Consider the following 26,548-nt stretch of genomic DNA (forward strand, 5'->3'; position numbering starts at 1 on the left):
TTTAGTGTGAGGGAGCCGGTTCAAGTCCCTACAGGGACACTTATAGGACTCGAACCAGAGACATCACACTGAAAGCACGCTCGCCATTCCAGTGCAATTGAGGGAAACTTCTTTATTATTTATGCCTAATATGATATATATATATATATATATATATATATATATATATATATATATATATATATATATATATATAGCAACCGTGGCGGATGGTATGACTCTCATAGGTCCCCAAAGAGATCTGCCATGAGTATCAGTTGAGCCAGAGCGCATGCCCAGGCTAGTTGGGTGGTGAATCCGCCCCTGATGTGGATCAAAATTCTGACCAAATACATAAACATTTGTTGAGTTAACTTTCTCTTGTATATAAAACTGAAAGGAGTGTTCGTGAGCTTAACTCAGTTGATTAACAATGATAAAATATGCAATATACAAGATCCAGAGTTTAAACCCCGCCATTAACACAAAAAAAAAAAAAAAAAAAAAAAAACCCGAAGGGAATAGAAGAGTTGGATTAAAAATAGAAAGCGGTGATCATACTTGAACATCACAAAGACTCGACAAAACCATTTGTCTCAGACAATAAATCTCAAACAAAACATACAAACAACAAAAGATTCGTAACGTGAATTGAATGTTTTTCTCTTTCTTCCATTTTCCATCTTACTATTTCTAACACCAAACCCATAAATCTTTCTTCTCCAAAAATGGCAGCTTGTGTATACACCGTTTCACAGAACGGAACCGGCGATTTTCAAACGGTGCAAGAAGCAATTGACGCCGTACCCCTCGGCAACTCTCGCCGGACTGTCATCCGGGTGTCTCCTGGAATCTATAAGCAGCCGGTGTATGTTCCTAAAACGAAGAATTTCATCACTCTTGCTGGGTTGTGTCGTGAGGAGACTGTGCTTACTTGGAATAACACCTCTGCTAAGATTGATCATCATCAAGTATGTGCTCGTTTTCTTTGTGTTTTGTTCATTTTGGGTAATGGGTATGTTGAAAAATTGTTAATTTGAGAAAATGACATAATTGAATGTAATCCGATGCGTCGGTGCTAAAGAGTTTTCTATCTAATGTTTTCTTGGTTTGGGGTACTGGATATGTGACAAAATTGTTCATTTTGTATCCAATGTTTTCTGAGTAAATGTCCACATTGGTAATTGAAATTGTATAGGACAGCATCACTCTAGTTATTTACATTATCGATCCTCCAAAATAATCCACGAAGTTGCAAAATTGAAACCAAATTCATCGCTCTGTTTGTAGGGACTAGAATGACATTAAGTTTATAATGTTTTTTGGTAAACCAAAGATATTCTCCGCGCATAACTGCACTGACTAATCCCCTCAAGGTAACTAAGATCCATTTAAGGGGTTGACCTCTTTCAACAAATGTTTTTCCATACGCATTGGTCAGGGATCAACCCATAGACAAAATGGTTAGAGATGTAATATTAACGATGGATTTGAAACTAAGCGAATTATGTTAAGAGATGTATTTGATTACATATTCAGAATGAGGGACACATTTATTAACATTTTGCAATTCCATAGATCTTTTGGAATATTGATAATATGTGGACTAGGTTTGTGCAGTCCTACAATTTGAAGACCAATTTGGGTATTTATTTACTCGATGTTTTTTCATTTGGGGTAATGGGTATGTGTAAAAAATGTTCATTTTGTTTTTAATGTTGCAGCTATATGGTTTAGTTGGTATGTGTCAAAATTGTTCATGCCTTAATTTTTTTTGGGGTTGTCGTGGATTTTTGTTGCAGCCTGCTAGGGTGATTGGAACTGGGACGTTTGGTTGTGGAAGCACCATTGTGGAAGGGGAGGACTTTATTGCTGAGAATATAACTTTTGAGAACTCTGCACCTGAGGTAATGCACGTGCAATTTTAATGTTTCCAAAATTCAATGTATTTGCTCCTGCTGGTTCCTTTACCATCACTTGTTTACTTTGCTGAATGGTATTGGTTTGATAAACGTGCATAAGTGTGTGTTGGTAGAGGGATTGATGTTGTAAAAAATGAGACTGTACCTAAGATCGGGAAGGGCTTCTTTCATAACTCGAGTATCGTTGCACGAATATAAGCTCCTACCAATTGGGTAAATGTACACTCATATTTACACATATGCATAAAAATTATCGTAGATGAAGAATATTACCTCTAAATTACGACATTAAACTAAGTTCATAACCTTTAAATCTCATAGAATTGATTAGTTGTAAGATTATGTGTTCATAAATACATATGCAATTTGCAGAGTTCCCTTCCCATTGTCAGTGTAAAAATATGTAAACTCTGTGAATTTAGTGTAACTTGTGTGTCTAGAATGATATGATATCACACACCTTGTATTTATAATGCTTTACAATAAATACATTGAATGCTTATTTAGTAAGCACTAGATTAGGAAGTTGAACACTCTTAAGAGTAATGACAATCAATCTAGGAAGTTGTACAATTAAAGGAATATCTAAATATTCTTACTTTTAACAGTCAGTAGTTTTTTTTTTGACAAGTTAACAGTCAGTAGTTGTTGACATGGTGATAGTTGGGCTGTTGTTGACTTACTTACAAATGTAGCGTATGTTTGGTTCTGCGGCACGTTTACCAAAATCATGGTGAAAAACCACGTTGACTTGAAAAGCTAGTTTTGAAGCTTCAATAAAATTGCGGTGGAAATGGTTTGGGACGCATGACCAGACATTTGTGCACATAATGGTAAATTTGGAACTTTTCCATAAATAGGGATTTGGAACTGCCGATTGCTTAAGATATAGGTCCATTGACATTAATTCTGTTGTCAGCCAGAGAGATCTGTGTCTAAATTTATTACATTGTTTTTGTTGTCAGGCCACAGACAGTGAAATACCTTAGATAACACTTGTTTTTCCTTCTCTTTCCGGCAGGGTTCAGGACAGGCAGTGGCAATTAGAGTAACTGCAGATCGATGTGCCTTCTACAATTGTAGGTTCCTTGGATGGCAGGTAAATCCAGTACTCCATTTTCCCTCTATTGATTGTATTTGTTTATGTAGGTTTGATGTGTTTATGATGTTTTTTTATATTGGTTATATATACGTCGTGAATGTCTAAATTTTATTTTTAAAACCTTCATAGAATTAAGTTTTCCTTATGAATATAATAAAAAAAGCATTGGATGAGCTTTTTGTGTAAGTTATTATTGTCACCTTTTTAGCCTGTTGTCTCAAGAATAATAATATTGTAAATTAACTTTGAGTTGTGATCCGAAGACTAGTTGGTCTTATGTTCCATGAAGCACTGACACTTCAGACTGGGTCTCAAGGCTTGTCCGGTACCGACACATGTGGTTACATTCAACCACTTCCATATTTCAAATTATTAGCGGTGTCTATTTATCAGTGTTGTTGTTGTGTCTGATATACGGTTATGTTCAGTCCCTAGATTCTGTTTAAATTCTATGGAATAACCAACCAGATAATTATTTTTCTCATGATTATGATCCAGGACACGTTGTATTTACACTACGGTAAACACTATTTGAAAGATTGCTATGTTGAAGGAAGCGTGGATTTCATCTTTGGCAATAGCACTGCTCTTTTGGAGAACTGTCATATCCACTGCAAGTCTGCAGGGTTCATAACCGCACAGAGTAGAAAATCATCACAGGAAGCAACTGGTTATGTATTCTTGAGGTGTGTAAATTACCACTGTCCATTGTTAACAATATCATCTACTACCGTGTTTTAGTTGTTAGATTTAGAAGTTCTTAAGCTGTCTCTGATACGGAAAGAGTTAGTTCCCATATACCAGATATTTTCAATTCAACACAGTGAATTGAATTATAAATTCTACATATATGATGGAGAACATATAGCAATTGCCACATTGTTATACCAAGGCAACGTTCTTCCCTCAATGTTTGTGGTAGAAGAACGGTTCAGATTTTAGGATTGTGTTGGCGTTAGTAAAACATGATGAAAAAGAGAGAAGAAAGAAGACCTAAACTAGTATTATGATGTTATGGGTGGTAGATGACTCTCTTCCTGTTCCTTTTTTATAAGCTGCTTTTGTCATTTTCACTTATATTATGTAGTGTTTTTAGTTTGTTCATTTTATGTATGAATACCCTTTTGTGTATAGATGAGTCCAACTTTGACTTTTCTTCTGTCAAGACAAATCAGTAATATTAACAAGGGGTATATTTGGAAAAAGTAATAAGTGGATCCAGTACTTTGAAACAAGGCTTATATTTAGGATTAGAGGTAGGAGTAAATTTAGCATTTGATTTGTTCTTTTCTGAGTTACAACAGCACTTGTTCATGGATTCTTTCCTTATGTTATCTACCTTTTGGTTCATTAAAGTATTTTACGACTGAGTGGTTTCCGGTGCCATTGCAGATGTGTTATAACAGGTAATGGAGGACATTCATATGCATATCTTGGACGACCGTGGGGACCTTTTGGAAGGGTTGTCTTTGCATACACTTTCATGGATCCGTGTGTAAGACAAGTTGGCTGGGATAACTGGGGGAAAGTAGAGAATGAGAGGAGTGCTTGTTTTTATGAATACAGGTATTTCATTCATGTCAAATTCCATTTTGTAATGTTTAATGATTCACACCATTATGAATGGAGGTTTTATGATTCACACCATTAAAACATTTATGAATTTATCTCGTGATAAAAATTTATCTCGTGAGTTGAAGAAGTTTGAAGTAATTTTGTTGTAACTACATACAGGTGTTTTGGACCTGGTTGCTGTCCGTCAAATCGAGCAAATTGGTGCAGAGAATTGGTGGATGAAGAAGCAGAACAGTTCATCATGCATCCTTTCATCGATCCAGAACCAGATAGATCTTGGCTTGCTCAAAGAATGGGCTTGAGGATTCCATATTCTGCGTAGAAATGCTCTTACACGAGAATGGATGAATCATGATTCACTGGAGAATAATGTTTAGAGTCATTACAGAGAAGGAAAATAGATGACACGTGAAAGTAATTTGATAATTGTGCAATGTGTATCAATTACATGTAGTATGACTATTTTGTTAAAATTAAATTGCATACATGGATAAAAATATATCTGCTTAAAATACCCTGCAATATTGTGTGTAGTGACAGGGTCGTTCCTAGAGTTTTACGGGCTTTAAAGCATAATATGAGAAAAGGGCTCCTTACATAATACATCATAATTTGTTTTAGCTTATTGTTATCTTTTTATTAGCTCTTAATTTCATTATTTTATTTCGTTTTTAACTGCCACATAAATGTTTCTTTAGGCAATATCTAACAATAATTCAAATACTCTATAGACACCAAAACAAAATAAAATACCGTAGAAATAGATAACAATAGCACATGCAAATTAGACTTATATTTTAGCATCCCAAAATATCGAATGTCAAATGCAGCTATTGATAAAAAGAACAATAAAACAAAAAACCTGATGCTATTGGTTTCATAATGATGAATACGTTTCACAAGATCTTGCATTATCAAATTCAATTATGCAATCCTTTCCATCAACTCAAGAAAGTTGACATTACTATATTGATATACTACCTCAATCCCATAATACTTGACACAGTTGACCTTATTACGCATGTCAATGCATATCTTTGAGCTTAAATATCTTGAATAATATATTAGAAAAAATTATGATAAATTGGTAATTTGAAAATACTCATCGAGACGAATCTAACGACATTTTATATGATATTATTTATTTTTGTATATTAGTAGAAAAATACAGTCAAAGTCAATTAGATCAAAATTACACATTTTCAAATGAGTCATCTATTGCAGGACGGAGAGAGTAATTTATTTTTTTGGAATCTTTGAAAAACAAGATTAATATTAATTTATCTAGTATGCTCATTTTCCAATAATAAAATAAAATTTGTTTTGTTATGAAAAATATCTCAATTTCCTGGATAATAAATATCATCGATATTTTTAATATCCTTTTTCTTTTAGATCCTTCTATGATGATTTAGATAAAAAAAAATGCCATTGGAAGATTAATATTATTATTACAGATCCAACACCAAAGAAATGATTGGTTATGGATCTTTCCGTTCTGAAATAAATAGAAAAATAATGAGAAAAGGGAGAATTGTGTTATGATCGTTGTTGATGTAGAACGAGAGAGAAACAACACAGTTTGAAGAAAGGGTGGGTGGAAGAGAGAGAAGGTGGATGGAGTGACGAAAAATTGAAGAAAGGGTGGAGAGAGAGAGAGTTGGTGATGATGAAGCTAGGAATAAGATTAGGGTAAACTTGAAGAGTCACGTGTTCATTCGTTCTCCATTTTATTTTTTTAATTAAAGAAATACACATGTGTTTTTTTATTTTTATTTTAATTATAAAATTACACACGTGACATCCAACTCATTTAAGTGAGGAGGTACGTGGGCGTTGACCCACTAAAAAAAGGAGGGCTTGAATATTCCAAGCTGGGAAAACTTAGGGGCTGGAAAGTGGTTTTTTAATAGGGATCAAAATCGCAACTATGACAAAGTTAGGGGATCAAAAGTGCATTTAAGCTTAAAATGTATTATCTACAAGTAAATGACTTTTACACACTTTGGGAATTCAATTTTTTTAAATTGCTTATTAATTAGGGCCCAAATTTTAGTTTTGTCTTACGACACCAAAATCTCATAAACAGGTTTGAGTACATATGATCAGCAGACATTTCAAAATAAATCACTACAAATTCCAAAATCAAACATGTGCTACAATTCCAGTTCAAAACTGGAAATTGGATGATAAAATGAAAATAAAAAAAAATCTCCTAGAATAAAACAATATCACAACTTTATGTTGACAATAGATAACTCCAAGTGAAAGATCTCTACCTTCTCAATTTAAAGCCTCGCTATTTCTTAACGTTTGAGCCATTTGATCCACCATCTGGTGGTCTCAGCAAGAAGCCAACTAAATATTAGGAGGCATAATCAAATTGCAAGAGATAGATCATATGATTACACAATGTAAAAGTTAAGCATAATAAAGCAAAATAGTATAAGTAATAAAGCAAAATAGTTTCAACGTGAAGTGTCTGAAGAGATTAATTTTAAAAATTATTTTGCTTTATTATGCTTAAATTTTAAAAATTAAGTAATAAAGCAAAATAGTTTCAACGTGAAGTGTCTGAAGAGATTATATTTTGCTTTAATGGTTTGTGTTTGTCATTTTGAAATTATATTTAGTTTTAGGGTTAGCATTCTATGAAGAATATTTTAAGATACATCAAATATTCAAGTAAGCCAATGGCAAAATACCCTATGCCTCTTTGTTTTTAGTACTTATTTTATTCTTAATTGAGTTTTTATTTGAAGATTCGTAATTAATTTATTTTATAATATTTTTTAGACATGTTGCAGGAACAATTTATTATGATCGAATAATTTGAGGTTGATTGACCGAGCTTCGTCGAAGAGCACAATTCAGGAGTTATTATTTTATTTGTTTAGTTTTATTATATTGTTGTATAATTTTATCTTAAATATATGCCAATGATCCATGCATTTTGACCATATTTTGACATTATTTTTATTTTCGCATTTAGTTTTAATGTATCACATCTTTCTCTAACATTCAACAATATGGATTCTTCAATAACGGTGAATCACCATTAAAGTATAAATCACAATTATTTGCGCAATATGATAGTGGTCAGTCATATGACAAGTAGACATACACAACAGTATGAAAAGGGAAACAAAAATAAAAAAATATGTCGTGAGAGTGGTTAGCCGTTAAACATAAATTTAGAATGATAGTCTTGTTGTAATTTTGAGTTATTATCAAATATTCAATAGTCCCCTGAACATAGCTCAGTGAATAGGGTCATCGCAGTTAGAGAAAGAAGATGATGCAATACAATTAAAACTTAATCCTTCTTTAAAAAAGATTTTTTATTTTATTTTTTTAGAATTATTCTAGATAAAAATAATGAACATAATATAAAACATAATTATATTATTGGAAGATTTAAAAAATAATAAGAAGAAAAGGTTCAGGGACAAATGCCAAAGTGCAGGACCAATAACATAAAGTGTTGAAAGTGGTGGGACTAATAATGAATATAATACTTGGAATACTTTAATTCTCGAAATTTTGTCTTTTAGTCTGCCACGTGGCATCTAATAATTGGTCCACGTGGTGCACTGTTAGTTTTGCCTTTTTTTTCAACATAAACTTGACTGTTAGTACAACGACCAATGCAAAAAAAATATAAAAAATGCATAGACTAATGTCAAAACATGATCAAAGTGCAAGGACTAATGACATATTTACAAACATGCAATTGGTAGTGAAAAAAAGAAGGAAAATAAATAAAACAAGTGTCAGAATTAATAGAATCGGGTGCAATTGATTATTTATTTTTATTGTAAAGGAGCATAATAGCCTTCAAAGAGTGATGGATATTCCTTAGAAGAAGTTAATCTTAAACAATTTAATAAAAATTTGATTGATGACGATTCGGGAAATGACCATGATAATGTTTTTGATGTTTCAAATATTGATGTAGGCATCGATGACCACTTCATCTCTCCTTTAGATTTATATGATCCTAGAAATTGGGATATTCTTGATGCTAAAAGGAGACACATGTTAATTAAAAAAGGGCCTATTGAGGAATTGAATATCACATTTCCTGCATTTTTCATATTCTTATTTTTCTACAGACAATGTTAAACTCTTGAGTTTGTCAAAGTCGCAAATTTTATTCAAATGTTTCAATTGCTTATTGAAATCTCATAACTATATCAGTGACTGCTACATCTGCAAAAAGAATTTATGTCGAAGTAAAAAAAATTCAAAAACTACTTTAGATCGTCAATGTCACAAGAAATGTTAAATGCTCTAGCCATTTTATGTATTGAGAAAGATATGATAGAACATATTGATGTAGAAATAATTTGGGAAACTTTGTATGGGGAGTTGGATATTCTCATAGGTATTGTTTTTTGTATGAGGTCTGATGTTTTTATTAGATTACTTAACGTAGTAAAAAGTATTATCTGCAACTAAATGACTTTAACATTTTGGGAATTATTTTTTTTAAATTGCTTATTATTTAGGGCCCCAATTTTAGGTTTGTCTTATGGCACCAAAATCTCAAAAACATGTTTAAGTACATATCATCGTCAAACATTTCAAAATAAATCGCTATAAGTTCTAGAATCAAACAAGTGCTTCAATTCCATATTGAAACTGAAAATTAGATGATAAAATGAAATTAAAAAAAAATTATCCTAGAAGAAAACAATATCAGAACTTCATCTTGACAATAGTTAACTCCAAGTGAAAGATCTCCACATCCTCATTTTAAAGCCTCACTCTTGATTAACGTTTGAGCCATTTGATCCATAAATCGGTGGTCTCTGCAAGAAGCCAACTAAATATTATGAGGCTTAATCAAATTGCTAGAGATATGATTACATAATGAAAAAGTTAAGCATAACATATGCAACTACTACTTAAAGTGATTTTAATGGGAGGTATAGAGACGAGACAAGATCAAAACATATATTACTTCAAACCAAATAAACTTTTGAAAAGAAAAAAATTTAGTACCTTGGATTGAACATTATATACGGCAGATTTCAGTACATTGTTTGCAACAATTAACCTCAACTTCAACACGCAATCACCACGTGAAATCTTATTTGACTGCACAAGCACGACATGATACATTAATGATATTTTACTATTTAAGACATATGCATAAATTAGACAACATTTTCATACCATCAATAACGCATATTGGGCGTCGAGAAGAAACATAATATTGGAAGGAACCATGTTTCTCAAGGAAGATAAAAGCACGGAAAAAGGCACCGATGCGGAACCTGGAGTTCTTCTGATGTTAGCAGGAACACCGGTAGCTTTTACCTGAGTCATCCCACAAATCAAAATTAGAATGGAAGTGGTACACTAAAGAGATCATTGTTAGATTTTATAAACAGCTAAATTTTTTGGTGATAACATTGCCTTTTAAATAGTAAACTAAGAAAACATAAGAGGCAAAACTCATGGAAAAGCTTACAGTGTCCAATATAGAATGCCGATAGCCTTGTTTCTTACTCTCATTTGAACAAATATTTTCTGTCAAAAAATAAAAAACATCATGTGTCGTGATCAAGAAGACTTTTCCGATGTTGAAAGAAATATCAATCATACAACTTAGCAACATATACAAATGATTGTTTTGCCAAATTATAGCAAAGCACTTAATAAGTTGAAAAGTGTTACATATTAATTGGTTTGTCAATGATTAACTCCTTCACGCATCAGTGATAATTATGTAATAACAAAATGTAAAGAATGTTTTTATACAAAAGTATATATCTAGCACTGACACACGACATAATTTTTTTTCTAAAGGAACGTTACCTTCAAAACCTAAAGGGGACTTGAAGCTAACAACGAATTCCGGATAGATGTGTGTGTTCATATTCATATTCCACACCACATAGCACTTTGGGCATTGAATGTCATCCACCCCATTATCATATTCGCAATCACTTGGACGAAGTTGTTTACTGCTAGGACGAAGAAGCTCCATGTTCCCCATTATGACACGACATAGGAACATATGCTTAATTCCATTTCCGTCTTCATCACAAGAAAGTGAACTGTGAACATGGAAAAACAAAATCCTCAGAGAAATCGAACAAAATTATCTATGATAAATAATAATAATAATAATAATAATAATAATAATAATAATAATAATAGTAATGATAATGTATGAAGTTCAACGTAGATCATATGATAACTAACCAGACGAAAGGGTGGGTAATAGCTGCAAGATGAACACCAGGGCCATATATGCATTTGGATGGAGATAATTCATAGTGACTAAGTTCATATTCCATCATTGTTGATATTTCCTCTTTGGAACAAGCAAGCCATGCATAACGAATATTAGCAACCCCTCGAATTCCTTTTATGATATCAGCTTGCTTCTCGAACAACTGCAGTCGCATTTGCATTGACCTTCCTGAGCTGCGATAAATCCCAACTATATCAGACTCGCTAATTCCCAAAGAACTCATTCCTTTAAGAAACATCTTTTGTGTAGAATTCACATCCAATTTTCCGTATAAAGATTCAGAATAATCATTTAAATCTATGTCTGGCTCTTGGTTAATATCTATAGCAACATTTTGAATCCCTATTTTAGTAGTCATAGCATGGCCTTCGGCTTTTACATTCTTAGTTGCATTATCAGACTCTCGACTATACTTTCTCAACTTGGATTCATCTGCCCCATTTATTTCATTGGATATATGTAGTTTTATCTCATGTGGTTCTTTCTTATTAAGTCTTTCTTCACCCTCCCTCTCCCTTATATTATTGGGTTCTTCCGTAGAACCAACAAAGACTTTAGGGAAAAAATAGTTCCCTTCCTCATCAATCCAACCAATGGGTTGTTGCAAACATGTTTTCATATCCACATGATTCATATGCAAAAAATCCAGTACAACCTCTTGGCCATTTAACTCTACCTCTACAATTGCCTTCTTAATTTTGAAATCTTTCTTAACCAAATCAACAACATCCTCTGGATAATCAACCCATTTACCATTCTTATAGAACATCAAACGTTTTGGTATGCCACTTTTCTTATAGTTCAAATAATAACTAACCAATGACTTGGAAATATCAGGACAAGAGTCATCTGGTTTGCATATATCTCTAGCCAATGTCATTTGTTTAACAACCACACTTGTTGGTGCCAAAACTCCAGTCCGACGTGAAACACCTTGGGAATCCCTCTTTCGCTTTTTATTTAGTGAAACTCCATCCAATGCCTTTGAGGGGTTCTCTTCCATTTTTACTACTAGAGCTTGAGCAACGAGAATATTTGACGATTCTTGGATGTTTAAAATATTTAAGAATATTGAATTAGTAGAAATCATCATATGCTCACCATAATAATATAATGTTCATAGAATAAAAAAGATAAATTGTTAGTCAATAAGAGCATTCCATTTTGGGCAAAACAAATAAATTTTAACAATTGTAAATGTATTATTCCAACAATACAAACATATCATAATGGAATATAATATAAAGCAGAATTTAAAGGTTGCCTCAACATCATATTGTTGCATGTACTACAAATTTACTAGAATACCAAATGTGGACATTCATGCTCTACAGTTCTACATAAGACAATCCAAGTAAAATCATACTCGTAAAGCATATTGAAGTGGCCTTTGTTGGCACCTAGTTTCAAACAAAACATATCTATTTCTACAAGTATGTCTATGGTCCCCGAAAAACCTTCAAAATAAACACTTAATAACTGATATGGTTTTCTTAAAATTGATAAATCTTAATGCATTTCCCACTCACTCATAAAAAAAGTTGTGTAGAAAAAGTTTCTTAAGAAAAACTAGTATGGGTTCTCAAGAAATCCATCATCATTTTCACCATCTAGCATCCACGAAAGGATTAGACATACCAACAAAGCTGATATTTACTAAATATTGAAGCTAAAGAAATTGTATCAATATTTTTCTCAAATTTAAATAAATAATTATACAAAACCACACCCCTTTGTGAATTTTTTTAAGTAAAAATTTAAAGTTTAAATGCATCATTAAGAATTATTGACATATCAACTATGTTGGCACCCAAGTAATCCAACAATCATCTACGACACCCCGAAAAAAAATCATTCAAAACCATCTGTGAGTTTTAATATCGCTTCAAACAGTAAAATCATCCCTGAAAAAATTATTGAAAATAAAATCACAATTCAAACATAAAGAATAAAAAAAAAAAAACTTAACTTGATATCCTTAAACCAACCTATCCATTACACGCTCAATAAAAAAAATAAAAACAAAGTAAATTACAATGGTTCAAACTCAAAATTAAAAATAAACTGATATAAATAATAAATAAAAAAATTAAATAAAATAGACCAAGCTTTGAAATTATACCTGAATGCAGAAACACACAGAATAGCAAAACCAAATAAATTCAAAAGTAATTGGTTCTAATTTTTAAATTGTGCATCTAATTATGGGAGTAAGGGGTCCTTTTTATACTGATTCTAACCCAAAAAGATAAACTCGAGATTAATCCATTAGGCGAATTTGATATGTCTCAAACACGCCGAAAAGGTAAACATTAAAGATGGAGTTTTTCCTCTATTGAAATGCTCTGATTTTTTTTGTATCATAGTCACTTCTAACTGGAAAACAGTTTTCGCTGAGTAAGCATCTAATCATTGTTCATTGTATTAGTTATATTTTTCAACAATTCACAAATCTGATTGATCTTTCTAGAAAGCGAATATTTGTATTTTTAATTTGATTTTCATAGGTTTGTTAAATCATAAAAAAATTCTTTTAATGTGAAATTCTAGTATGGATATTTCTTAAAAATTCAGATTTATTTCTTTATAATAATATTAATGTTATATTAGTAGATTTTTTGATAACATTGAAGGTAACATCGACAATTATCGTGTTAACGATTTTATTATACTACTTGTTTTAACTGTGTATACTTTCCTACATTTTTTTTAGAACGGTGTAAATTACTTTTACACTATGATCCATTAAAATCTATTTTCAAATCCTTTTAAAATTTACTTCCATAAAAATTTATCATTATTTTAAAGTAACATTAATCTGAAAATTTTAACAAATAACCATAGATGAATTTTTTAATGAAACAAAATAATTTATGAATTAACAAACGGTTCAAATATGAAATTAAAAATAGAAAAAATTATATTCTACAAAGATAAAAGAAATATGAAGATAGGGGAAGAAGAAAACTAATACTCTCTCCATTCTTAAATACAGATTGTCGTCTCATCGATTATGAATGAATAAATTATTGATATAGAAAAGAGATTATTCATTTTCTCGATAACTTAATATTTTATTACTATAATTTATTAATCCTGCAAGTTTATTTTATTCATGAAAATATTTAATCATAAAAAAGGGAGAAAAATAGGAAGGCAAAAGACATATTACATTATATTTTTTCAAGTGACAATTATCAAGTGAGTAACAATATTATAAAATAGTTTAGTATTTTTTAGATAAAAATGTTACATTTTTCATCACTATCAGATTTTTTTATTTGCCTCCCAAATTGATAATTAATACCTTATCCAACATTATAAATTTTATGTATCATAATGAAAAATAAGATTGTTTGTGGGGATTGAACATAGCCCAGTACTTTTTTTATTTATCATAATTAGATATCGCATCATGATTTAGTTAATAATGTAAGATATTTCTTTATTATGTTTGTTTCAGATCAATAAATTATCTATAGCAGTTAGCTAACCTAGTTAATAAAACATTAAGTGTAACTTAATTGTGAGACCCCATTAAACATAAGGTCATTATTATGAAAGTATTTGTAATCTAGTTTTACTTGGAATTGGAAAAATAGTAATGCATAGAGACTACAATGTGATTAGACTGATGATCACATCTCATAGATAAATGAATATGAGATATCAAGTCTTCACATATGTATAATTATTATGTTAATATTTATATTGGATTGACCTGTCATAAGAATACTACATAGTGTGGTATCTAAGTTTCATAAGTTATTATCATAGTGATAGTGTGTGCTGCCCTTCGTTATGAAACCATCATGTTCCCTAAATGTGAAGTTAGATGCTATGTTGTCATTCAAACATTGTTTGTAATATGATTATCATAATTTTAATTGATGAGAACTCCATGAGCCAGTAAGAAGGAAATGAGTGACCAAGATAAAGTTTTCACCTCCTAGGCAATAGAAGTAATTTTTATTGGCCCCTTAATACAATGGTTATGGTAGAAATGCATGGTTATGCTGAAATAAGTTTATATGAGATGTTGATCTTGTTTGTTTTTACTAATTGAACTCATGTATCAAGGTATGTAATATCAAACTATATAACAACGAAAATATCTTGTGTTCAATATAGACATAAGATCAAGATGGTAATTGTACACATGATCGTTATCAACGAAATGTTACATCCGATTACCGTGCTTTGATGGCAAGTCATAATCTTACAGTTAACCAATTTGAAGCAATGAGTAAGAAGTTGATGGCGGCCCAGTCAAAACCACCACCAGCATAGGTAGCGATATTTAAAGCAGGAATTGAGCCCGTTGAACAAGGAGAAGGATTAGCTCATGATTTAGAAGAAAATTCCAACTTTATGGTCAGCTATAGAGAGGTAACCCTTCTCTAGCACCTATAAAAATAATTCGAGGAATCACCCAAACATCAAGTAGAGCAACAACTTTGCTTTAAATAAGACCCAATGAGTGCCCCTAAATGCTCCAAATGTCCAGCAAAGGAAGCCTTCTCCATTTGTGGAAAAACTAGGTTGGTTTATGATGGTAACTAAGAACAATTTTTAAGAGTTGAAGGTCAGCCACCAAACGAATCAAAAGAACAATGAATCATCAATCAATCAATCATCTTGAATCTTAGATAGGAAAATTATCTCACTAAGTGGCTTCAAATCCAAAAGAAGGTTTCTTGGGAAACAGATATGATAATCCCAAGAATTAAAAATGAAGCATGATTAAGATCGAAGGCAATGATTTTGATGTTATGGAGGAAATTGAAAACGGTGATGAGGAGCTCATCATGTTTAACAACATGAGATAAAATTTATTTTCAACGATAAAAATTTCAAATTTGCCGATTTGTTAAAAATGCTAACCGACTTGGTTCAATTTATCAAATGTTTCTTGGGAAGACCTGGAGACCAGAAAGAAGTTTTACATGAAACGATGGATGAAGATGCAAGTAAGAGAGAGGACGAAGTACCAAGAAATCAATCTGACCCATGAAGTTTCGTATTACAATGTATTATTGGCAACATTCAAGTCAAGGAAATTTTATGTAACCATGGATCTAGAATCAAACTAATACCACTATATTTGGCTAGAAAACCAGAAGGTTCGAGATTGAGAAGTCATCTACTTAAGTTACTTTAGCAGATGAATCATGCAATCAAGTTTGTGGGAAAAAATAAAATGTCCTTGTTCGTATGGAAAAATTGTGTTTTCTTGTCGACTTTGAGGTTATGAGTAAGGTAGAGAATGAATAATGTCTGGTTATCTTGGGAAGACCTTTCGTGGCGACATCGAAAGAAAAAATCAATGTTGTAGAAGTAAGGATTACATTGTCATCACATAGAAGGATAATCACTTTTGGTTTTTCAAACTAGATAAGAATGAAAAAGCACAAGCCAATCAGAGATTTTTAGTTGCAAGGGGAAGAAATCAAGGTAGGCATGATAAGGTGTCAACTGGAGGTGAAGAATGAGTCATAAGATAAGAACAAGAAGTTAGGAGTCCAACATGTGAAGGCACCAACCAAAGAAGACTTACAAATGGGAGGAATTCTGTTCCCAAATGTAGAAATCATGCAAATCGGCAAATCAAGAACATCTGAAGAATTGTGAAGATTCAAGAAACAAGAATGAAGATTCAGGAGGCCTCATAAGACTTAATAATGGGAGGAATTTTGTTCCCAAAGTTCCGAGGCAATTTATTTGAAGACGAAGACCTAAAAAAGACGGAAAATCGGAGATTGGGCCCAGGAAACAGATGTTATGCGTCTAGGGCATGAATTTAGTAATCCATGTGTAACGCCCTACTTTTATTAAAGCGATAAAACACGCGAATAATACAATTATTCAAGAAATAGACATCACGTCTTTAATAATCCTCAAAACATGCATACTAAAAATTTCTCAAAAAAGTCGCAGCCAATACATAGCATACATCTCCAAATAACCATGTCATATACATCATAAATACATCACCCAATAAATTTCCATTCTCAACACATGAGTAAAATCTCAACAACATAGTCAATACAATAAAAGACCAACATCCTAAGTCAGAGCCCTATACTAAAACTCCAAAAACAGATAACGGAGGTAGCTCCCGCTATCCGCAAGCACTCACCAAGCAAGCAAAAAACTATTCATGCACGCCGTCCATTCATACAAATAGGTAGGCGGTCAACCAAACGACCACTGGGAGTTAGCTTCACAACTTCATAATTAAGCATAGACAAGCATAAGCATTTAAGGATTTCATGCATAACACATATACATACACATCCCTCCTAGAATACTAACATCACACATATATCACCCCAGTTCAACATTAATCATGTTATCATACTTCTATCATAACACATCAAGCATATTCATACCTTAATTCATCATCAAGATTCATGACTTAACAACATCAATCAATATAAAAATTACTCACCTTATTCCTCATTTAGCATAATTAACTCAACAAATACAATTCAACATTTCAAAGTTACAAACAAGAAAATTATCGTCACCAAAAAGATCACCCAATCACATACATATAATTCACACTTCATCATTTCACCAAAATAAACATCATCATTTAAAATCACCAAGTGAACAAGTATAACAAACATAATGAAGTACACAATTCACCAAATTCACCAATGCAAATAAAAATTTATGTACATATTCAACTAAATCACATAATTCACCATTCACGACATCCACTAAACACATAAGCAATTAAGACTCATGTCAATTATGCTATGCGCCTAGACACGACTTCTACATGCTTGTGGTACCATAATCGTCACCTCATGATGCAACAAAAACATCATAATCGTCTTCATTTTGGATATAAAATTTGTCACCATCAGTCATGATTGTATGAACATATGACTCAACAACAATGCATATGTTGACACAAATCGTCGTCAATAGTCGTCTTCAATATTATACATGCAATCACCACATTCAACTTCAACATTTTGCATGCATAAATTTAACACAACAAACGTCAAAACATAAACATGTTTATCACCAATCATTCATCAAATAGTCATCACCAAAAACAAACATCTTCACATATTCATCGACATAAACACCGACACCTTTCATACATGCAAGCACCACAATTATCATCATCAAAATTGCATATGAATTCAAATCACCAACACTAAAATCATCATCAACAATATTCACCTTAAGGAAAACACTAAGGTTCCACATGTACATTTCGCATAACAACGGACATTTAGCCACATCACGACATCTAACAATTCTAGAAATTCAACAAAGACTAAACAAACATGTTCAATTGCCTCAACAAAGCATATGCACTACGCACATATGTCCATAGTAGCTTAGGTATCCTAGGCCAATTCCAAAAAATCACAAAATTACGTCAAGTTCGTCTCATTTTCATCATTTTGCAAGACCAATTCATTTTCAAAACAAAACAAAGTTAGAATCCATCATATCATAGGTTAAACACTCTTAAACATCCTAATTAAACTCTTAGTACTCAAGTTTTGATGTTTGGAAACAAACCATAAGTTTTGGGTTGACTTGGAAACAGTTATGCTTAATTTTCTTAAAATTTTACCAAGACCTACTTGGAGTATTTTCACCTAACTCAAAATATAAAACTCATTTTGGTCAAAGCAAAGCCATTGGAAAGCTAAATCATTTATCTAAAACTTTCATGTTTACACCAAAGGTCAATTCAAAAGAAAAATGTGTGAAAAAGACGCAAGAACACGAAACAAGGAAAACTGTCACTGAGTAACTCGCTTTAAGCGAGTTTTTAGCTATAAGCGAGTTCCTTCCAGACAGAACTCGCTATAAGCGAGCTTCAAGCGAGTTTCCCCCTGTTCCTACCGGTTTTACACCATTTTTCATCCAAAAAACCCCAATTTTGATTCCCCGACACCCAAATTCGTCGCCAAAGTTTGTCTACCGGTTTCCCCTGTACAATTTCCTTCTGCGTTGTTATTAGTTTCCTAGTCTGTAATGCTTGCTTGTTTTATCTTATTATTTTTCACTGAATCAAAAGACATTAGAGTCATCTTTCTCATATGATGATATTTATAACTAATTGAACACTAATAAAGTAGGGGAAGATTATTTGTAGTCTGTAAATAGTGCATGACTCAAAACAACCGATTTAATCTTTATGATAAATGGTATTATGGTTGTAATCAATAATTGGGTTTGGATTTGATATTGTGTTGATAAAGAATGTTAATTTGCATGATCATTATAAACGGAAGTGACTTAACTCTAAAATAAAAGTTGAAATTCAACTAAAACTAGTTCTGTTTTTTGGAAATTTCAAAACAGAAAAGCACCCTACACGGAGCCTAAGGAAGTTACAAAGGCACGACACCAGCGTCTTTTGAATGCGTCAACTACCAAAACTCGAGCGGTGTTTTCCAATTACAATATTCCCAAAGGATAGGTTAAGTTACTATAGACATATTGTCGGCAGATGATTTACACGCATCATATCATGAACAACATTTTAATCCAATGGATTAGACTAAATTTACAACATAACGACATTACATTTTAGTATCATATCAACTTCATGATCGTTACATAAAATAAATGAAATACTTACATGACAAAGCCAGCACGAGACACATATTTAAAGAAGCAAACATTTTCAAATTTGCTTCCGGCACTGCACAATATAAACATATCATCTTTTTCTGAATAATAAGGACCAGAAAATAAAAAAAGAGAGATTCTTATAAAGCCTTGCATCTTGGCGATTTAAGAGGTGTCTGGTATTGTCTATTTTGAAAGTTTGAAGTAGAGAGTCAACATGATAACAAGAACCAGGACCGCAACGATGGTGCTAATAATACACTTGTTCCTGTTCATCCTTTTAGACATGTTAGACAAAATTTTCTTGCTCTTGCTTACGTTATCATCCACTCCATGAAGCTGCAAAAGGGAATACAATCCATCAGAAGATCGAACAGTGTGTGATTTGTCTTTCACCACTACCATTACAGAGTTATACTTTCATGTATATTATCATTTTCTCAAGAACAAAATGATTAATATTTATGAACCAATATGCAGAAAATCTACCGTAAAGAAAAGCAATGTGTATATGCTAATTGCTACATGTCCGAAGATAAAACTTAATCAATTTCTAGCATTTCACTCAAAGTCCTATAATATAAGTCCAAGAAATGCTGCATAATGCAGCTTCCATTATTAGAAATTAGAATTTCTAAAAGCATCTTGTTATTACTTAGTACTTACTAATAGAAACACGAGCAAATCATAAGTGAAAGGAAGAAGATAAAAACATTACCGTGTCATGTGCATGCAGTAGAGATTGTCGCTGAGAATGCAAATCTTGAAGGATTGAAACCCCAAGCTCTTCCGTTTCCAACATTGTTCTCCTACTGTCCTTAATTCTGTCACTAGATTTGTTCAACCTCTCAGTTGAAAACATTAATCTGTCTCTTTGATCAGCTGATACCTGTTTTTATCATATTAGCAATAAGCAATAGGCATCAAATTTGGTGGGAATACCCAAGAAAAATTAATATTCAGAAATGTAGATAGAAGCTACTCAATCAATTTAAAACATCAGGAATCAAATGGTTGAAATGCCATTTGCAACATTAGGGCTCAAGATATCACCATTTTGTGCACCACCAACGTGAAGTGTCTGAAGAGATTAATTTTAAAAATTATATTAATCTAATCTAGTTTAAATAAAAAATATAATATGTATCCATAATTTTATTCTTTATTTATAATGTCAACAATAATTAGAAAAATTAGTATTGAAAATCCAACGTTACACTTTTCTAAACAATTAATCTTCTATTCGTTATGTACAAAAAGTTCATATTTTTTTGGTGTTTGCTTCACTGGAAGGTATCCATAGTAAAAATTCAACCAAATCTTTACAAATTATATAGCTATTGACTGCCTCTATTTGTCTTCCAGACATTATATATATATGATCTTTTCTGTTAACTTCAAACTTTAGAGATTGGAATTCAAGTACGTAGCCATCATGGTTTCGCATAACAATGAAAAATCAATTAAAAATCAATCATACCGTCATAGCATCAGCCATGCCTGATTCCAACAACATATCCCGGGCAGAAGGGTTCATGTTACCGGATACAAGTTTCTTAAGTTCGCTTTTATTATTGTTCAGATCTGATTTGTATTCCCGCAGCTTAGCAAGAAGTACACCCTTAATGTTTGGCTGCAAACTTCTTGCCTCCAGATCCATTTTCCGAATCTACAAATCGATAAGCACATATATCAGAATCCGATAATGCAGAAGAAAGAAGGAAGCTTTCAAACAAAATTAAAAAGACGAAGAGGGTACCAAAGCTTCTGCCTCATCGATTCCAGCCTTTATATCTGAAATATTTTGCTTCTTTTGCTCTGCAGATTGAACAAAAATGAAACAAATCATAAAACAACATGTTTGAGTGTTCATAGCTCCAACATGAAATGATAAGCTTCAATGGTTCCTCTCTTCTTGATAAATATCTTAACGGTTTGTGTTTGTCATTTTGAAATTATATTTAGTTTTAGGGTTTAGCATTCTATGAAGAATATTTTAAGATCCATCAAATACTCAGGCAAGCCAATAGGACAATATACCCTATTTTCATAAAATGAGTATCGGAATTTACATTACTATATTATGACTTGATCAGAATGCTGCCTCACCCAGCACTTAATTAACTAATGAACGGCATATAAATTTCTTTTTCTTTTTTTTTAACAAACTAAGGGCACATAAATAAGGGGATTTAACTACTTTAAAGTCTGCAATTCAGTTTAGAAAGGTGAACAATTCAGCTTTAGAGGGGAAAGTAAGTAATATAAACCATTGATGAATAACTCATCACTTGTCAACAGTGGACATATTTACTCTACCCTCTAAAGCGAATTATTCACTTTGGAGGAGTTAATCCAAAAAGGGGGGGGGGGGGGGCATCAAACATAAAGATAAAGAGGTATGCATTTGAAAAAGCAGGAAATGTACCTAACCCTACTAGATCAGAAATATCAAATTCCACAGAGTTCAGTTTTTGCTTCAATTCAGAGCAACTCAATAACTATTAAGGGAAACATTAGAGGTTTCAAGAGTAAGACATTGCCTCTCATGTCAATTTAATACTTTTTTGCTTAGAAGCATTAAACACAAACTTAATTCATTTGAAAAATATTAATCTAACAACTAATTACTAAGATTTTCCATTCAAAAAGATAATAATCATTTGAAAAAATATATATATAAAAAAAAAAAAATTTCTGTATATGAAAAGAAGAAAGAGACACTCATGTCTTCACAACCACAGAAAACTAGTAGAACTGTAGGAGGCACGCAGAAAGTATTGTCATAGAGATTTTCGGATGGAAATTTCATAATAGGCGCTATACATCAACACAATTTCCAAAGAAAGGAGCAGTGCACCAATATATGAAAGGGAAAGTTCACATGATGGTATACATAAAAGCATTACCAAATTTGAGGAACGTAATCAAGGGAATACTCATTAATGGTTTTACACGTTAACATTAACTGAATTCTTGTGAACAGAAACAATTGTGAATCTTATATAGAAAATAAACACATGATTTACTTCTGAACTATTTCAAAATGTTTTAAACTATTTTCCATTTCCACCCATGTCTAGACATAATGTTAACGAGTTTGACAACAATCAAAACAACTAAAGAATGTAGCAGCAAAACATGATTGGATGATAACAGCAATTGATTCTTTCTACAAGTGAGTTGAATGTAAAGTGATTTAGGTCTAGATGTATCCCTGTAAAAGTGAATTAAACACTAAACTTAAGGCTAAAAATAAAAATCAATTATACAGGTAAAAGCTCCAAATTTTAGCTTCAAATGGATTGTGGAATTGCAGCAAAACGGTATGGTTAGGGTTGGAGCCTAGAAATGAGTCGAGCTAAGTTAAACTTTATTCAGCTGGGCTCGACTCAATAAAAAATTATCGAGCTCGAAACTTAACTCGAGTTCGCCACAAACTTTTTTTCCAGCTCGAACTCCACTCGTTTTAAGTTCATGAACCGCTCGATTCGGCTCGATTGGTTCAGCTCGAAAGCTCAAATGAACCCAAGAAATATATATAAATTAAAAGGACTACATCAAAACTGGTCTCAAGAGTACTATTAAAACCACGTTATGGTTGAAGCACCAAACTGTAGCTTCCCAAATTCCACGGAAAAAGCGCATTGAGACAATATAATTTGGACGCTAAGTGGTTTTAATGCAAAACCAAACATACACATAATAAATTCTGAGGCAAAATAAATTCTACAACTTTGGAATCAACTTTGCCTCCTCCTAAATTGAAACCAAACATAAACTTAATTTTTATACTTACAAAACCACCAATCAAAATTAAACTCATAAACAAATTATCATATTTTAAATACAAAAATAACCTATATCCAAAACAAACATGCAATGCAACCTAATTTAGCAAAATAAGAAGCAGACAGTAAAACTAAACAACAAAAATTACTCAACCAAGAAACACCAAGTAACCACTAAAATACAGTAAATCACCAATTCGCCCCTAAAATTATACGGGTCAGACTTTTTCATTCCAGAAATTTATGAATAGGAAAAAAGACCCCGATTTTAAATTATGTTTATAAGGACTAGTTTGATATTAAGTGATGTAATTTAGGAACTAATTTGCTAGTAAGCGATATAATTCAGGAACTAATTTGTGTTAACTTGTAAGGAGTATGAAGCACAAACACTACTCAGATTAGGCATGTCCTGGCGTGTCCGGCACCGACACAACACCGACACATATGATTACATTGAATTATATGATTTACTCAATTTATTAGCAGTGCTGGTGTGTCGGTATCCGTGTTGGGTCTGGTGTTGTGCGTAAGGACTAGTTTGAAATTAAGTGATATAATTTAGGAACTAACTTCTAGTAAGTGATATGATTTATGGACTAGACTAATTTTTATTTCAAAATACCGCACCATGATTCTGGCAAATCCACAGTGATACCAAACATGCGTGAAAAGAGCGAGATTAAGAATAATTCAATTACCTCCATTAAGAGCAGCAGCTGCAGTACAAAGTTTGGATAGTTTAGAAGAAAGCTCACAGTATTGACGTTCATATCCTTCAAACACGGTACTCATCGTCTCCACAAAAATAAAATCGCTAATTTCTCTGTTCAATTCACAATCAACAACAAAATTCAATAACATTCAAAATCATAAAAAAATACATCGAAAATTCAAAAAATTCAGAAAATAGAAACAGAATAAAAAACCTTATGATCGAAAATCAGCAACGAAATCAGACCTAAATCGTTGAGACGATGAGGAATTGTGGTTGGAGGATCGGAGATGAGGTCGGAGGTTGTTGAGATCGACGGAGAGTTTAAGCGGAGAATGGCGAAGGAACGGTGATTTGATTGAAACTTGAAAGGGATCGAAACGACGGCGTTGTGGATATAGATGATGATATTGATTGATTATAACGGCATTATAGTCTTTGTTTCGTTGAAGAATATTCTGGTAGTTAACACGTTTTTACTTCCGTCAATGCGCACGTAGATGCCACTTGTTTAGTTCGTTCCTCAAGAAAACCAAGAATATATTTGTAAAATGTTTTGTAACTATTTTTTGTTCTTTTTTCCACTCTAACTCTCTATTTTTATCTTAATATAAGGGTTAATTATGTTTTTAGTTCTCATAAATATACAAATTTTTCGTTCTAGTTCATCTAAAAAATTTCTTTAACTTTTAGTCTTTGTAAACTTTCAATTACTACTTTTGATCTCTATTTTTAAGCTAATTTTTGTATTTTTAATAAAATTGTGCAGAAATGTGTAGAATATTGTAAAAAAAATATTAAAAAAATATAATTTTTTAACGAAGCACAAATTAAATATGAATTTTTAACCATAAAAAATATAAAAATTTATATTAAATTTATGTTTTGTTAAAAAAAATCTATTTTATTTGGGAAGAGATTTTTATGTTATTATGAATTTTTCTGCAAAATTTTACTCAAAAATATGAATTCTACATATTAGTTTACTTTAAAAGAGGGACCAAAAGTGAAGATAGAAATATTTTGAGGGACTAAAAGTCAAAGAATTTTTTTAGAGGGACTAAAACGAAAAGTTGACATATTTATAGGGATCAAAAACATATTTAACCCTTAATATAAAAGAGTTTTTTTGGGTTAAGGGTTTGAGAGGAGATATGTGGGGAGATCTCAATTTTTTTTTTTAAATTATAAACAATGTAAAATATTTTTATAAAATAAATTAAGTTTTTTTGAAGTATTATATGATCATTTATCATTTTGTTAATTAATTCAATTTTTTAAAAATTATTTTATAATGTCATTAATTTAAAAAAGAAGTAAACTCTTCTCTTTCTTTCCTTCTTAAATCCTCCGTCCAAATACACCTTAAATGTATATCTTTATGGTAATTTTTTTTTTTTTTAATAAAATGAGATAATTAGTTGTAGATAAATAGAAAGTTAAGAGATGAAAAAAGACAAGAGTTAAGAAGAGAGGATCCATATCTTTAACGGAATAACGATATTTAAACGGTTATTTGAGATGATTTTTGTGAGACTTTCTTTTTTTCTCTTTTCATTAGTCAAAAGCAATAGAAAGAAAAAGGAAGAGAGAAACATAATGTGAGTATTAAAGAAAAATTGTCAAAAAATTATTATAAAATGATTGTACAAATATTATTTCACTTTTTCATATTATTATCCACACTAAATGACGTACCATGTTGTTATATGAAGTCAAAATTATGTTCAATTGACCCAATTGTTTATATAGAAGAAAAAAAAAAAAATATGCTCTCTAAATAGTATGAAGTTTGTTTGATTTGATGATTTATTAAAAAAATATCGAGTAAACAATCGGCTCGTGAGGTTGTCTCAAAGTTGTCTTTGAGAATATGAATATTAACACAAACTCTTGTAAAATGTTACTTAAATTAGTTATTCAATTAAAAAATGTGATGGGGATTTACCTGGTAAAGATTCTATGCTGAAATAAATTAGAATAAAAAAAGTATTTTTTTTAACTGAAAATAGCTTAGTTCATTTCATTAATAATAATAGTACGAATACATCAGCGAAATCACGAAAACTAGTTAAAGATGTGGGTGTCGATGTTAACACATGAGCAACCTCATCGACTTGTCTCATAGTAAAACTTAACAAAAAAACAAGAGATGTGCATGTGCTTTGTAATCTTGGATAATAGCGCCCAACTTTGATATGTCTTCCTCTTTACTTTTAAATATGGACACCACAATTTGAGTGTCATGCTCAAAATCCACATTACTCAAACCTAGCTCTTGAACCATTGGATGGTGAGAAGAAGCCATGTAGTATCACATTTGTCCACATCAATGCAAGGCGAGATCCATTTCGTCTTAGCAAGTACAAATCTACCTTGATTGTCCCTAATACAAATTCCTTCCTCACTCTATTTTGATTTGTAAAGAAGGAAACATCAACATTGCACCTATACTTACCCAAAAGGAGGTTTCATCCAACGCAAAAATTCCTCACATCTCCTTGCTACTCTGATTGTCCTCTATTATGTTGAGCAGATCACCAACATGCAATAATTTCCTAGCGCGATCACAAATGAATGAGCAAT

The 26,548-nt window shown here is 31.8% G+C and overlaps 3 protein-coding genes across 4 annotated transcripts; 1 reads left to right on the forward strand and 2 right to left on the reverse strand.

Moving 5' to 3' along the window:
- Nucleotides 1–534: 534 nt before the first annotated feature.
- On the forward strand, nt 535–5,198 carry LOC11421011 (pectinesterase 31). The gene is made up of 6 exons (XM_003621246.3): nt 535–950; nt 1,782–1,886; nt 2,923–3,000; nt 3,502–3,689; nt 4,396–4,569; nt 4,738–5,198. Exons 1-6 carry the CDS (start codon nt 708–710, stop codon nt 4,898–4,900), a joined length of 951 nt encoding a protein of 316 aa, XP_003621294.1. The 5' UTR covers nt 535–707; the 3' UTR covers nt 4,901–5,198.
- Nucleotides 5,199–9,344: 4,146 nt separating this feature from the next.
- On the reverse strand, nt 9,345–11,849 carry LOC11416324 (inactive poly [ADP-ribose] polymerase RCD1). The gene is made up of 6 exons (XM_003621248.1): nt 10,795–11,849; nt 10,405–10,646; nt 10,058–10,116; nt 9,760–9,903; nt 9,586–9,681; nt 9,345–9,392 (listed from the first exon to the last, which is right to left on the reverse strand). The coding sequence occupies exons 1-6, from the start codon at nt 11,847–11,849 to the stop codon at nt 9,345–9,347; spliced, it is 1,644 nt and encodes a 547-aa protein (XP_003621296.1).
- Nucleotides 11,850–19,327: 7,478 nt separating this feature from the next.
- On the reverse strand, nt 19,328–24,423 carry LOC11416325 (vesicle transport v-SNARE 13). Of its 2 annotated transcripts, none has more exons than XM_024771386.2 (6): nt 24,209–24,423; nt 23,949–24,073; nt 21,216–21,274; nt 20,937–21,125; nt 20,175–20,345; nt 19,328–19,795 (listed from the first exon to the last, which is right to left on the reverse strand). In XM_024771386.2, the coding sequence occupies exons 2-6, from the start codon at nt 24,040–24,042 to the stop codon at nt 19,643–19,645; spliced, it is 666 nt and encodes a 221-aa protein (XP_024627154.1). In that variant the 5' UTR covers nt 24,043–24,073; nt 24,209–24,423; the 3' UTR covers nt 19,328–19,642. The 2 variants fall into 2 exon arrangements, with proteins under 2 accessions (XP_024627154.1, XP_013447550.1); XM_013592096.3 differs by having other exon boundaries at nt 24,177–24,423.
- Nucleotides 24,424–26,548: the final 2,125 nt, after the last annotated feature.

This window comes from Medicago truncatula, chromosome 7 (genome assembly GCF_003473485.1).
Source record: "Medicago truncatula cultivar Jemalong A17 chromosome 7, MtrunA17r5.0-ANR, whole genome shotgun sequence".
Taxonomy (NCBI): Eukaryota; Viridiplantae; Streptophyta; class Magnoliopsida; order Fabales; family Fabaceae; genus Medicago; species Medicago truncatula.